This window comes from Diabrotica virgifera, chromosome 7 (assembly GCF_917563875.1).
Source record: "Diabrotica virgifera virgifera chromosome 7, PGI_DIABVI_V3a".
NCBI classification, from domain to species: Eukaryota; Metazoa; Arthropoda; class Insecta; order Coleoptera; family Chrysomelidae; genus Diabrotica; species Diabrotica virgifera.
In genome coordinates this window covers 72,390,300-72,405,839 of record NC_065449.1, presented here as the reverse complement: position 1 = coordinate 72,405,839, position 15,540 = coordinate 72,390,300, and the positions used below count along the sequence as shown (strand labels likewise).

The window sequence follows — 15,540 nt, the reverse complement described above, 5'->3', positions numbered from 1 at the left end:
GATGGGAATTACAAAACATTGTATTAATTCCAGTTAGAGAATGACTCAGCCACCTGGTCTTCCAAACATTTTAAATTTAATATTCTGTAGTTGCAAGTCAGACTGCGGCAACTCATGCGGGTGCATGAAGCATGGGTTAGTTTGTAATTTAGCCTGCAAAAATTGTGCAGGCTCTGATTGCACAAATATTGCATTGGACTCGAGAGAGAAAGGCAATAATGAAGAAGAAGATGGTAATGAGGAATAAAATGAATTTTGAAGATAAATTACGATAAATTTTGTATAGTGAACTTTTTTAAACATAATTATATTATAATAATAAAAATTTATATTTATTTATAATAAAAAGACCAACCTTTTCTATCACTATAGTACTATAGTTACATAGAAGAAAATAGATTACCCCAAAAACCCCGAGTAACGAGTTTAAACTAATTATATGATAAATTACCATATTACTTCAGAGAAAGACGTTTATTACACCCGCTGCAAGCAACAGGTAGTTCGCACACACTCGCCGACCTCATATTCGTTTTCAGCGACCCCAAAAACCCCCGAGTAAGAAAATTTACCGAGTTGCAAATTTATAATAATAGCCTATTTCAAAATGCACTTTTGAAATGCATTTTTCTTATGCACAAATGCAATTTGAGATTTCTTATTCATTACATTAGTTCACCAAATTTCCTGACATTCTCACGAATCCAACGCACCAATCCGCATTAAAATCCGTCTTACTGCAAAAAAATCGACACTTCAATCCTTCAATGCCTCGACTATTTCTTTCTCAAGTCCAGCCAAAGATTCTAAATTAGTTTTCAATATCGTTGATTAAAAGAAAAGCTTATTATGTTAATACAGATAATGTTGTATCTTATATTACTTGTGTTTAAAGAATGTAGTAAATCCCCTTTAAGCTAATTAAATCTGAGATTCTAGTAAATGCGATAAATTACACTTGTCAAGGATTTATCGTCTTTCGATGACTTACATTAGCATAAAAGATACAATATAGGTAATTAAAAAAACATTTAAAACTATACAGTAAAACATGATATAGACTTACAATTATTCGAAAATGTAAAAAACACCACAAACATAAGCACAGAAACACTGTTCACCAAAACTCAAAGAAGATAAGTTCAGAAAACTGATAATGTTCAGAATAATGTCAGAAAAAATTTTACTATAGATAAATTGGTGGAAATGCAAAGTTGCATTTTAGAGTGCATAAAATGTATCAAAAAATGCATAAACATGTCAAAATAAGCATATTAAGGGCCAAATTTTGTTAATCGGGGGGTTTTTAATGTCGCTGAATACGACTACTCCATCAGAATCGACATACGGAGCACCTGGTGCTCGGTGCCACTGCTAAAGCACGTCATCTTCTGGATTTTCGATGATTTTCGTCATTAAATTGATACAACTAGATTACTAGGGCGATTTGTGAGGTTTTTTAAAACGAATACGCCATCAGAACTGACACCCGTAGCATTTGGTGCCTAAGGTCACGTCTCATCTTCTGGAGTTTCTAGGGATTTCGGCACTAAATTGATGCAAACAGATTACACGAGGGGTTTTGGGATTATTGGACACGAATACGCCATCATAACTGACCCCTAAACCCCTGGTGCCCACGGTCACTGCTAAGGTATGCTATCTTCTGGAAGTTGGAGGGATTTTGAACATTAGGTGCACCAGGGGGTCGGTTTTTATTACGTATTCTTGTTCAAGGACCCTAAAAACCCCCTAGTAGCCTCTTTACATCCATTTAGTACCTAAAACCCTCGAAACTAGTGAACCTGGGCACCAGGTACTCCGGTGGTCGGTTCTGATGGCGTATTCCTCTTCGTCGACCTCAAAAACCCCCTGAATAACAAAATCTGGCCCTTAATACACTTATTTTCACATAGTTATACATTTTTGGTTACAATTTATGAACTTTAAAATGCAATTGTGCACTTTAAAATGCAATGCATTTCCACCCATTTTTGTGTAGTAGACTTTTTTCCTGACATCATCCTGAACACAATTCAAAAAGTTGTAAGTCTCTAGATGCTCTATTTAAAAATCGATTTATTTTGTGCTTAATGCCCTTCTCTAATGATACAACTATTAGTCTGAACATAAAATATACTGCTAGGCGTAGGTTGAGGATATAGGAAATTATGCTCATTTTCGTAGTTGATTTTTTGGTGAACATATTAACGGATTCCGCTATATTTTCATATTATTTTAGATTTTTATTTCATATCTACACAGTTTGTTGTGCTTAACTTAAACTTCTTTTTTTTTGTGCTTAGGCCGGGTGGAAGAAAATAAAGTTATCCGTATGTTAAGTTTGAGACACCCTGCAGGGAGGACGAAGTACATACAGCGTGTGTCAGCCAAATGGAGTAAATTCAATAGTTCAAATAGTAATTGTTTTTTTGAAAAATGCTTAAGCCTGTCGATTAGTATTTCAAATGGAATTTTTTTTTCATACAATAATCATGTATACAGGGTGTCCCAATTTAGAGATATGACGTCATCGTTGATTTTCTTAAATGGCAACACTATCATTTTGATAGCTATTTTGAGAGGGAGTGTAAAGTTATACATAACTGAAAAATATCAAATTTGTATTCCTTATCGTTTACAAGATAATAAAAAATAACAAAGTTATGTCTGTAATTTGGAATAAATTCTATAGTTCAAATAATAATTGTTTTTTTGAAAAATAATTAGACCTGTCGATTAGTATTTCAAATGGAAATTTTTTTCATACAATAATCATGTATACAGGATGTTCCAATTTAGAGAAATAACGTCATCGTTGATTTTCTTAAATGGGAACACTCTAATTTTGATAGCTATTTTGATAGGGTGTGTAAAGTTATATTATACATAACTGCAAAATATTAAATTTTTATTCCTTAACATTTACAAGATAATAAAAATAACATTAAATCTCTAAATTGGGACACCCTTTATACATTATTTTGCATGTAAAAAAATTCGATTTGAAATACTAATCGACAGGTCTGAACATTTTTCAAAAAAAAACAATTATTATTTGAACTATTAAGTTTATTTCACATTACAGACATAAATTTATTTTTTATTATCTTCTAAATGTTAGAAAACTAAAATTTGATATTTTGCAGTTATGTATAACTTTACACGCTCTATATAAATAGCCATTAAAATAACAGTGTTGCCATTTAAGAAAATTAACGATGACGTCATATTTCTAAATTGGGTACAACCTGTATACATTATTATTGTATGTAAAAAATTTAGATTTGAAATACTAATCGACAGGTCTCAGCATTTTTCAAAAAAACAATTAGTAATTGAACTATTAAATTTATTCCATTTGGCTCACACACGCTGTATGTGAGTATACATTGGAATGGTATTGTAGTCTTATGTTTTGTGAACATTGTGTTTTTTGAATGCCCGTGATATCTCTAGAAACATCTATCATCTATTTTTAACATGTGTTTTAACTGAAACAAAAGTAAAAGAGTTAACAAAACTTTAAAAACAAAAGCACATAATGTAAATAGTTTTATCGACACCTATAAAAGTTATTTGTCGACCAGGTAAGCGCTGTGCTACTTGAGAGAAAGTAAGGGTTTGGTGTCTACGTGGAGGCTTTTTAGTAGCGAGATGTACATTACACAGATTTTTTTCTTTGAACACTCCTTTTCTTCATCAGATACAGATATAGAAAGAGATTAAGATATCAGAGAAATTAAAAAATAAAATGTTCACAAAATATGAGACAACGTAATATCGACCCACCTGTGTACCTTTTTCCCCTACAAGGTACCTCGCATTTTTGTTTTACAAAACCATCTATTTTCTTTGTTTCTAAAGATACCAGGGACATGCAAAAAAAATGTTCACAAAACATAAGACTACCATACGATTCCGATGTATATTACTCATTTGTGCCTCGTCCTCACAACAGGTTGTCTCAAACTTAACATAAGAAAAATATTTCTTTTCTTCCTCCCGGTATAAGTACAAAAAATAAAATTGAGTAAACCTTTGTACAACTGTGAAAATACTAAAGAAAATCTAAACTAACAAAAAAAATGAAACTGTTAATCTGTTCACGAAAAAATCAACTACATAACTACACGCGTGGCGTACTTTATACGCCACAAGAAAATACACTTAAAAACAGCAGATTTGTTTATTTTTTTTTAACAAATACACTTAGTTGTTTGTTATAAACCTTATTCGGCATCAGTGAATACTTGGAGTTCCTTTTCAGTAAGCCAATTGGGATTTATAACTGGAATCATGGAATAACTGGTTTACATGATAAATAAAATTGCTAATAAATTTTTTTTAAATGTGATTTTTTACAGGAGAAAAAGTATTGTTTATAAAGAAAAGTATATTTTGTGCCATAATGACTAAAAAACAATTGAAATATGTACTTATATTACGACTTATATTAATATAATCATGGCATATATTGTCCACCACCGGAAACAACAAAATAATAAACTGTAAACTACGATCTTCCCAGAACGCCGATTATAACGAAACTAAAACCAAATTGTAAAGCACATTCCAGTGGCAGGTTTGAAAGATAAACAAGGTCAAAAACTAAATTTTTACATATTGCAGTGCAATTCTTATATCTGAAGTACAAAATACGCCAGCGCGTGTAGTTAAAGGATAAAGTACCTATTGTTAGTGACACGATAGAAACATAAAAAACAAAAGTAGACAGACAAGCTTTTAAAGAAATAACCTAACTTCTTTACTTCGTCTTAACTGAGCAATTCGTCGTAGTGGAACACGTGTGGTCGATTGATTTCTACTGTAATCAACTTTTGTGCCACAACATACTAAGGGAACAGTATCATATCCACATTGAGATTTACTCACAAATTTTAGCTGTGAAGGTACTTGGTTTCTCATAGCTTTTAAAAGTAGGGGACATCTGTAAAGGGACGTACAGATAGCTGTCTCTCCATTTGGTGTATTGCATTGGTCTCCCCTATCTAGAAAATCATTTTTTTTAGAAATAAATATATTTTTAAAGGTATTAGAAAAATGTTTTCTTAAAAATATTTACAATTTTATTTTTAAGGCTCTCTAATTCTAACTGTGACTCAAAGGTACAATTCCGGCACCGACTGCAGACGGCAGACGGCAATTGCAGACGGCAGTTATATTTGTTATCATGACATACGTATTTACTTTGCACTATTAATTTGTATAATTATTAGCAACTGACGTTCTGCCGGACAGCAATTAGAGCTAGATATCGGAATCAGTCTCATACAAATTAATAACGCAAAGTAGTGACGTCTGTCACGGCGACAACTTCAGCTGCCGTCTGCAGTTGCCGTCTGCCGCAGTGAATGCCTGCAGTGGATGTCGGAATCGTACTTTAACGAAAACATGTTTTCTACGAGCGTGCAAAAATGTCTACTTTCGCGCACGCATTTTAGTTTAGAAAGATTTACTTTTCCGCACGCGTGTTACTTTTCCGCACGCGGTTTTTACTTTTCCGCACGCGTATCCACCGTCATGGAAACCAAGATCGTCGTCATGCTAACTAATTATATTGAAAGTTTGGTTTTGACAACATTGTCAAAGAATTAAATCAACTTTTTAACAATTTTATTATTATCAAATACAAAATATGTAATTTTAATTATATTTATTTATTATTTACAATGTTTATACTGAACGTACAACTGAATCCTACGCTTTTTTCTTCAAATATGCTGTTAACTTAAAATAATCGCCTATATTGACATTTTTTTAAATTTTTAATACTGACTTGAGCATGGAATAGCGGGACCACAAAGTATTTGGTTTGCAGATTTTGGATAGACTAATAAAATAAGCCAAAAACACTTCTTCTTTTAAGCTATTTACACTTTTTCCTTTACACCAACTCATAAAAATATTGTATTCTTTCTTGTAGGTACCTGTGTGCTGATTTTTCCGGTAACAAATTAAGATAATTGACAACGTCGAGGAGAGATGGAGGTAGTTTTTCGTCACTTGATGCCATCCAAATCACTGAATTATTTTTTAATTCGTAAGTAAAGATAAACTTTAAAGTGTGTGACGTGCTTCTTGACAATAATTGCTTTGTTTGACATCGTTGCTATGCCTTTAAAATATTAAAACATGTACATAACAGGTTAGTCCAGAAAGCCACTGCGCATCCGCTAGGAAAATATTCTAATTCGGATATTTTGCACAATATTACTCAAAAAGGACTCCTTTTAACAAATTTGCATGTTGGCAGGACCAAAAGGTGGTCAAAAATTTTTTAAACGTTTTTTTTTGTTTTTATCCTAAAATTATTTTTTTACATGTAAAAAAGTTTTTTTAGGTTTTTTGGATCATTCCAAATAGAAAAGGTCTTTAGTAACTTTTCTCTAAAAATGATAGTTTTTGATATATAAGCGATTAAAAATTGAAAAATTGCGAAATCGGCCATTTTTAACCCTCAAAAACTATGTGAAAAACTGAAAATTTGAATGTTGCCAAGGTAGGTAGATATTCTTTAAACATCGATTGACGAAATCCTGAAGAGTTTTTTGCAATACAATATTCAAAACTCCTTTGTTTTTTAATTGCTAATCAAGTGTGCGCGACACTATTTTCCACCGACAGTATGGTGCAAATGAAAGGAATAAATTCGTTATTTCATAAACCGGCGACTTTAAGAAAAAATCCCGAAATAGGTCGATTTTTATTTTTAAGTTATGATATTGTGGCATATATGGTATACTAATGACGTCATCGATGATTTTTTTAAATGAGAATAGGGATCATGTTCATTTGAAAGGTTCTTCAATTCTCTATTCAGTAATAAAATCATTTACATAATTATTTATACAGGGTGTCCAAAAAATTTTTATTAAATTAAATTATTTGACAAAAAAAGAAGTAAAAGGACACCCTGTATAAATAATTATGTAAATGTTTACATTACTGAATAGAGAATTGAAGAACCTTTCAAATGAGCTACCACACGACCCCTATTCTCATTTAAAAAATCATCGATTACGTCATCACGCCCAGACAGATGACGTCACTAGTATACCATATATGCCACAATATTATAACTTAAAAATAAAAATCAACCTGTTTCGGGATTTTTCCTTAAAGTCGCCAGTTTACGAAATAACGAATTTATTCCTTTCATTTGCACCATACTGTCGGTGGAAAATAGTGTCGCGCACGCTTGATTAGCAATTAAAAACAAAGGAGTTTTGAATATTGTATTGCAAAAAACTCTTCGGAATTTCATCAATCGATGTTTAAAGAATATCTACCTACCTTGGCAACATTCAAATTTTCAGTTTTTCACGGCCGATTTCGCAATTTTCCAATTTTTAATCGCTTCTAATATGTCAAAAACTATCGTTTTTAGAGAAAAGTCACTAAGTCATCTTGGAGGAGACTACTAACTCAGTGAGAGCTTTATTAGTGGACTGTTTAGCATAGGGTGAATTTAAAATAGAATAAAAAAAATAACAGTAAAAAAACCAGACCTTAAAGTAAATTGTAATAAAAATATTTCCTACCTTGTCATTTCTCGTTGCACAAGCTGGAGCAGGCCTGCTATTTTTCGTACTGCTATTGCTGAGTAGTATAAATCACTCGCGAGGACTATATTGAGTTTCTATACACTTTTCGGAATAATTGTAAGTGACTGTTAACCAAGAGAGTTGGTTGGCGAATTGTCTTTTTAAAATGAGGCGAGTAGGTAGGTAATTACATACAAAAAACTTTAAGGTTTTTCCTTGAAAATAATGATAAAAATTAATACATACTCACTGAATTAGGTATTGGCCTACTCGTATATACGGGGTGTCCCATAATATTGAAAAGAAAATGAATTAAAATATTCTTTACAAAAACAAGAAAATTAAAAATTGTTATTCCTACTTATGTGGACGAATCACAACCGCCCACCACAATACGCAGTATTGTTACGGCTCAAAAGGCAAAGGACATAATTTTACTATAGAGCGTTTATATATACCACTATTAGTTTTCACTGTGGCCACTCTAACTATACCATCAGATCCAGGATGAACCTCAATTATACGGCCCAAAGGCCATTGTAGCGGGGGAATATTATTTTGGCGGATTACCACTAAGGTACCTAGTTGGACGTTTGGAGACGGAGAATTCCATTTAGCCCTTTGATGAAGAGTTTGGAGGTACTCCTTAGACCACCGTTCCCAAATCTGTTGGTGCAACTTATTTAATAATTGCCAACGATTCAACCGATTGTGCGGAACATCGAGCAACGTTTCTTCGGGCGGAGCACTCAAAGGCTCCATGGTCAAAAAATGTCCTGGAGTTAACGCACTAAGATCGTTTGGATCTGAACTTAACGGACATATTGGCCTCGAATTCATGATGGCCTCAATTTGAGAAAAAATAGTATATAACTCTTCAAAAGTTAGTACTTGTTCTCCAATTGTGCGAATTAAATGACCCTTTACCGTCTTAATATTAGATTCCCATAAACCTCCAAAGTGTGGAGAAGAAGGGGGAATGAGATGCCATTGAATAGATTCATGAGAAGCAGCTTGTGATGCCAATCTGTTAAGTTCTGCTCTGGCTCCAACAAAGTTAGTGCCATTGTCACTATAAACATGTTGACATCGGCCTCTACGACTGACAAATCGCTTAAACGCAGCTAAAAACGCGTCAGTGGATAAATCAGATACGAGCTCTAAATGAAGAGCTTTTGTTGAGAAACAAATAAAAAGCGACAAATACGCTTTAAGAGTTTGAGACTTTCGAAGTTTGGAAGCTCTTATAGGAAAAGGGCCCGCAAAATCAACTCCAACATTACTGAAAGGTTTTAGTTGAGATATTCGAGCTAGCGGTAGATTTCCCATTAACGGAACTGGAGACAAAGGATTCACCTTAAAACATTTAACACATTTAGACAGTACTCTACGAATGGCTCGTTTGGAAGATATAATCCAAAAACGCTGAGAAATTAGGTATTGAACAGTTTGAAGCCCGGCGTGTAGATATTGCAGATGAGTAGATTCAATAATCATATCAGTTAATTTACAACTGTTAGGAAGTAATGCCGGAAATTTGCGATCATACGAAATGGGCGCATTAGCTAGGCGACTACCTACACGTAGAATTCCCTTTGCATCGATAAAAGGTGAAAGCTTTCTTAAATTTTTTGGAAGCAGCTGTTTATCTTGGATAAAATTTATTAAAGTATTAAAAAAGATCTGCTGTGTTCGTTTAACAAAAACCAGTAAGGAGTTATGTTGCTCCAATAAACTTAAACAACCTATTTCCAGATTACCATATCGGTTTTTGGTTACATAATGGAAAAAACGAATAATGTAACACAAACATCGAACACACCTATTTAAAGACGAATGACGATCCAATAAAATATCTAAAAAATTATTGGGAATTTCAGCAATCAATGCGACAGTCCGCACTTCCAAATTTACATTAGTAGACTCCTTTGAATTAAGTTCAAAGAACGTTAGCGGATCAGATTGTAAGAAGGTTGGCCCCACCCACCATTTGGAACAGTTAATTAACTCAGAGGGTAAGCAACCCCTTGAACCAATGTCAGCAGGATTTTCTTCAGAAGGAACATAGTGCCAACATGAAGAAGTTACTCGATCGTGCACAAAAGCTACTCTATTGCTCACAAAAGTTTTCCACTGATGAGGGGAAGATTGTAACCAACGTAATGTAACAGCAGAATCAGAATAACAGTATATTTCCTTGATTTCTACTTTATCTTTAATAACAGAAGAAACAAAGGAGACTAGTCGAGCCACTAAAACCGCAGCAGACAATTCTAATCTGGGAATAGTAAGTCCCTTATTAATGGGTGCGACCTTAGATTTAGCTATAACAAAAGAAACAAAAGGTTGGCCTGAAGGTGATAAGCATCGAAAGTACAAGACAGCGCAGTAACCTTTCTCGCTAGCGTCACCAAAACAGTGAACTTCTAAGCGTAAAATATCGTCAATTAATAAACGACGAGGTAAATTTAATTTACTCAAATATGCTACATCATCAATGTATTTTTTCCACAAACGGATAATTTCTTTTGATGGAGCATCATCCCAACCAATCTTTTGAGTCCATATTCTTTGAATAAGGTGTTTAATTAGAAATGTTATTGGACATAAAAATCCAAGAGGATCAAATATTTTTGCTAAATTGGACAAAAGATGACGTTTTGTACAAGAAGAGTCTAAAACTTGAACTTTAAAAGCAAATGTATCCGAAGAAGCGTCCCATTCCAACCCTAATACTTTAAGTGTTTTGGACGAAATATCATCATTAAATGTAAGAGGTTTTATTGCTAAATCTGATACAGCTAATCCTTTCAATAAATCGGGTACATTACTGGACCATTTTTTCAACTCAAAACCTCCTTTGGCAAGTAAGGCAATAAGTTCGTCTCTTAGTGCTAAGGCATTTTCGAAACTAGGACAGGAAGAAACGATATCATCAACGTAGGTTCCAGTTTTAAGTGCCTCGGCTGCTAGAGGAAACGAATCCCCGTCATCATTAGCCAACTGATGTAGACATCTAATAGCAAGATAAGGAGAACAAGAGAGACCATAAACAACTCTGTTGATACGAAGATCTCGAACAGGTTCAGAATTATTAGAACGCCAAAGTACTCTTTGATAATCTGTTTGAGTAGGATTAATTAAAATTTGCCTATACATTTTAGAAATATCGGCCGTAATTACATAACCATGCAATCGAAGATTAATCAAAATTGTACAGATGTCAGTCTGAAGCTTAGGACCAGTGAATAATTTGTCATTGAGTGAGGGTTGATTTGGAAGATGCCCGGAACCATTAAAAACGACCCTTAATTTACTTGTTAGACTTTCAGGTCTTAAAACACAATGATGCGATAAATAGTAAACATAAGGTGAATCGAAGTTATTCAATGGGACAGGTTCCATGTGACCGAGCTCAACAAATTCCTTCATAAAGGTGCGGTATTGGTCATAAAGTTCAGGAGATTTTTGAAGCCTTCTTTCTAATGAATAAAACCTACTAAGAGCAAGTGATCTAATATTAGGAAAGACAGGATTTTCTTCCTTAAAAGGTAGATCTACTACAAAGCGTCCTGAATGTTCACGCGTATAAGTATTCATAAACATATTTTCCACTTTAGCGTCATCAGGAGCTAAGCAAAAAACTTCAGGGACTGCTTCTAATTCCCAGAATTTCTTTATTTGCTGATCCAAAGAAACCGTATCTTCAACTTGGCAAAATAAAGACGTAAGAGTAGGTGCCTTTGAAATATTTACTTTTCCCATAAGCACATAGCCAAATATAGTATTAATTGCATCAGGTTCATCTTGATTGCCGTAAATACGTCCATCCAAAAGAATTGTAGAGAATACATCAGCTCCTAAAAGAATGTCTATGGATCCTCTACGAAAGAAGTTATCATCTGCTAACTTTAAATTAGCAATATGGGGCCAAGTATTAACTTCTAAATTACATAAAGGCTGATCCTCACATATTTTTGTCAAGACTAACGCATCGGTTGTCAAAATAGGAGAAGATTTACGTACTGGTTTAAAAGAAATGGTAACCCCACCTAAATTAGTGTTCGACTGCATAGAACCTAATCCTTGGATGTTAGCTGAAGTTTTCATGGGACGTAAACCTAAACGCCTAAGGGTCTTTTGACAGATGAAGGACGTCATGCTTCCCGAATCTAACAGACACCTAACAGGTTGGTAGTTACCGTGACAATCAAGCACCTCAATACATGCAGTGGAAAGCAAAGTACTTTTATCAGCGGAAGAAAAACACACAGAAACGGATGATCCAGTCGTTGAATTTAAAGTGGATGCCGCCGAATCTTGAACATTCTCTTCTTTCTTAGAAGAGGAGAAGCAAAGTAGTGTATGATGTTTTTTATGGCACGAGTGACAAGTCCATGTAGATTTGCATAGGCTAGAACGATGTGATCCAAGACAGTTAATACACATCTTGTTCTTTTTTATTAATTGAAATCGATCTACAGGAGATTTTGCCAAAAAAACGGAGCATTTATAAATGGCATGGGTATCATTAGTTTTACAGATAGAACATTTTGGTTCAGGTTCTGTTTGAGCAAGCAATGATGTAGATTTGGAAGAATTAGGTTTTTTAGAAAAGTTAGATTTTGGTTTAGTGTGAAAATCAATATTATCTAAAGCGAGACAACTTTGATTTAAAAAATCAATCAGTTTTTTATAGCTTGGGATGGTTGAATTATTATGAAAAAGCTCAAAACGTGTTACTAAAGAAACAGTTAATCGTTTTAAAATCATTTGAACAAGTATAAAATCCCAATGTACTGTGGGTAGTCCTAGCTTATTTAGAGATGCCACATTTTTCGAAAATGTATCTAACAACTTGCGTAGTTCTTTTGGATCTTCTGAAGTCAGTTGTGGTGAACTTTCAAGGTTATTCCATAAATTGGCAGCGATTACCCTAACATTATTAAACCTTTCACAAAGCAGATCATAGGCAATTGGATAATTGTTTGCTGTGATGTCAATATGATCCACAGCATCGCGCGCTGCACCCTTTAAACACGATAGTAACAAATTAAATTTGTCAATTGGTTGTAAGTAAGTAAGAGTATGAACGCGAGCATCAAACTGATCTATAAAACTTCTAAATTCAGTTATTTTTCCACTGAAAGATGGCAATTCCGGTTTCGGTAAATTAAAATAATTTATAGGTAAAGGATTTTGAGACTGTGAAGTTGATGTAGTTTGCTGACTTGATGTTGAAGATTTTCTAAAGGCTTGCACGTATGTTAATTTAATTTTTATAATATAATTTGTCAAAATTACTACGGCAATCATCTTCGACTTTAAATAGCGCGTCCTCATTATCTTGCTCAGAAACTAACATAATTATTTTATTATGAAGATCATAAAAATTGTCACGAATTTTTTCCAATCCTTCATACATAACTTCCAAAACCGGGTAAAAATTCTTATCGTCAGCAGCTACCTTTAAAGCAACAGCATGAATTTCAGTCATTTGTTGCACTTCAACTTGTCTTAAAGATTGATATTTTTTAATTTTATCTGCCATTTTGTAAATTTAAATGTAGAATTAATAAATTTAGAAAAATATGAAATTAGCGTTAGGAAATAAAATAGGTTCACCACACGAAAATTAATAAAATACAACCGAACTTTGTGCTAATAAAATAGAAAACTATGTCCTCTGCTATTTGAATATTTATAGACAAAAAATAATTATAAAACATAAACCCTTTAAATAAAAATTACTGTGTAAAATAAACACACAGTTTCATCTATAATAGAGTCAACCTGTATAATAATTATTATAACAAAATTTGTCTATTGGCCGACGTTGACAATTTAATAATAATTACTTTTACATTAATGTGTTCCTTTTTTACTTAAAAAACAACATTAACTGAGGTATAGGTACCACTAACGATCGGCACAAACAAAAAACCAATTTACTAATTGATACGTGATTTTAATTTTGTAAAGAATATTTTATCGCCTTATGTTAAAGAATAACAAAAAAATAAAGTCAAAGGAAATGCGGTTAAATAACCTGAATTTGATTCTGATCTTTGTAAATTAGCAAAGTATGACAATAAAATCAAACAATTCAGGTTTAAAAGAAACTTTCCCCGACTATATTACCCTCTTAGAAAAATGAAAAATGCAAGAAAAAAATATAGAAAATGGATCTATCCGGCTCGAAGGACCAATAAGTCATCTTGGAGGAGACTACTAACTCAGTGAGAGCTTTATTAGTGGACTGTTTAGCATAGGGTGAATTTAAAATAGAATAAAAAAAAAATAACAGTAAAAAAACCAGACCTTAAAGTAAATTGTAATAAAAATATTTCCTACCTTGTCATTTCTCGTTGCACAAGCTGGAGCAGGCCTGCTATTTTTCGTACTGCTATTGCTGAGTAGTATAAATCACTCGCGAGGACTATATTGAGTTTCTATACACTTTTCGGAATAATTGTAAGTGACTGTTAACCAAGAGAGTTGGTTGGCGAATTGTCTTTTTAAAATGAGGCGAGTAGGCAGGTAATTACATACAAAAAACTTTAAGGTTTTTACTTGAAAATAATGATAAAAATTAATACATACTCACTGAATTAGGTATTGGCCTACTCGTATATACGGGGTGTCCCATAATATTGAAAAGAAAATGAATTAAAATATTCTTTACAAAAACAAGAAAATTAAAAATTGTTATTCCTACTTATGTGGACGAACCAGTCACTAAAGACCTTTTCTGTTTGGAATGATCCAAAAAACCTAAAAAAAACTTTTTTCCATGCAAAAATAATAATTTTAGGAAAAAAAAAGAAAACGTTTAAAAAAATTTTGACCACCTTTTGGTCCTGGCAACATGCAAGTTTGTTAAAATGAGTCCTTTTTGAGTAAGATTGTGCAAAAAATCCGAATTAGCATATTTTTCCTAGCGGATGCGCAGTGGCTTTCTGGACTAGGTATTTAGGCACCGCATTGAATTTAATTCGGTGTTATTAGATCGTCGTCATGATAACCAATTATATAGAAAGTTTGGTTTTGACAACCTTGTCAAAGATTTAATTTGTGTACGTATTTTTATATTAATTCAATTAATTGATTAAGATTTGGTCATTTTTAAATGCTCGCAGAAAAAATATTGTTCCGCAACTCTTGCAGAAAGTCTCTTTTCCGCACTCGACTGCTTGCCGAACTCCGCTTTGCTTCGTTCGGCAAACTGTAATCGCGTGCGGAAAAGTATGACTTTCTGCACTTGTTAGGAAAATAACTATTTTCTTCGTATCAACCTCTCGTATAACACAAGGATAGCTAAAATAAAGTATTTATAAAATACTAGTGATTTTGCTCGTCGCCATGTGACGGGGAATACAATTAATTGTCTTGTACAGTCACTGCACTCGATTTTTTGTGACAACCTCCTATTTTATCGTATCTCCTTCCAATTTTTTATGACATCCTCCATTTTTTATTTATTTTCTAAAATTTTTTCTGACACCCTCCAATTTTATCTGTCCCTCCATTTTTTTCTGGCTCTTATTTTTTATATATTTTATATTTTATAACTCTAGAAGGACTTGGCTACTTTTGATTTTGAAATATTTGTAGAAGTCTTAAGAAGAGGAATAACCTTTACAATATCCCATCAGATATCAAATTTTATTAGTTTATAGGAAATGTGTAAAAAATGTTCTCCTTGCTCAAAAATATCTCTATTTTTGACAATATCGAAAATTAATATACAGAAAATTTGTTTAAAATTAATAGGCCTGGATCCCGCGTACTAAAAAAAGTTTATTAACAGCAAGCTTAAAATTTGTTAATAGCTTAACGGTGTCTAGTCGGACAAACTTTGATGTACGGGAACACTGGACAAGGGGAAGTTTTTATTGTGGAACAGGTTACAAGTTTCGAACGTCAGATTACGAAAACGTCCCACGTATTTTGTCGGACAGAACTTCCAATT

At 33.2% G+C, this 15,540-nt stretch overlaps 1 protein-coding gene across 5 annotated transcripts in view; it reads right to left on the bottom strand.

Moving 5' to 3' along the window:
- The window catches only part of LOC114327665 (phenoloxidase-activating factor 1), a 114,681-nt gene that overhangs the window by 66,876 nt on the left and 32,265 nt on the right, over positions 1 to 15,540 (bottom strand). For 3 of the 5 annotated variants that reach the window (XM_028276341.2, XM_050655940.1, XM_050655939.1), the window contains exon 2: positions 4,773 to 5,012. The exons of the other annotated variants lie outside the window; for them this stretch is intronic. In XM_028276341.2, coding sequence (XP_028132142.2) covers positions 4,773 to 5,012 — 240 coding nt within the window. The remainder of the gene's footprint in view (positions 1 to 4,772; positions 5,013 to 15,540) is intronic. 5 annotated transcript variants of the gene reach the window in all.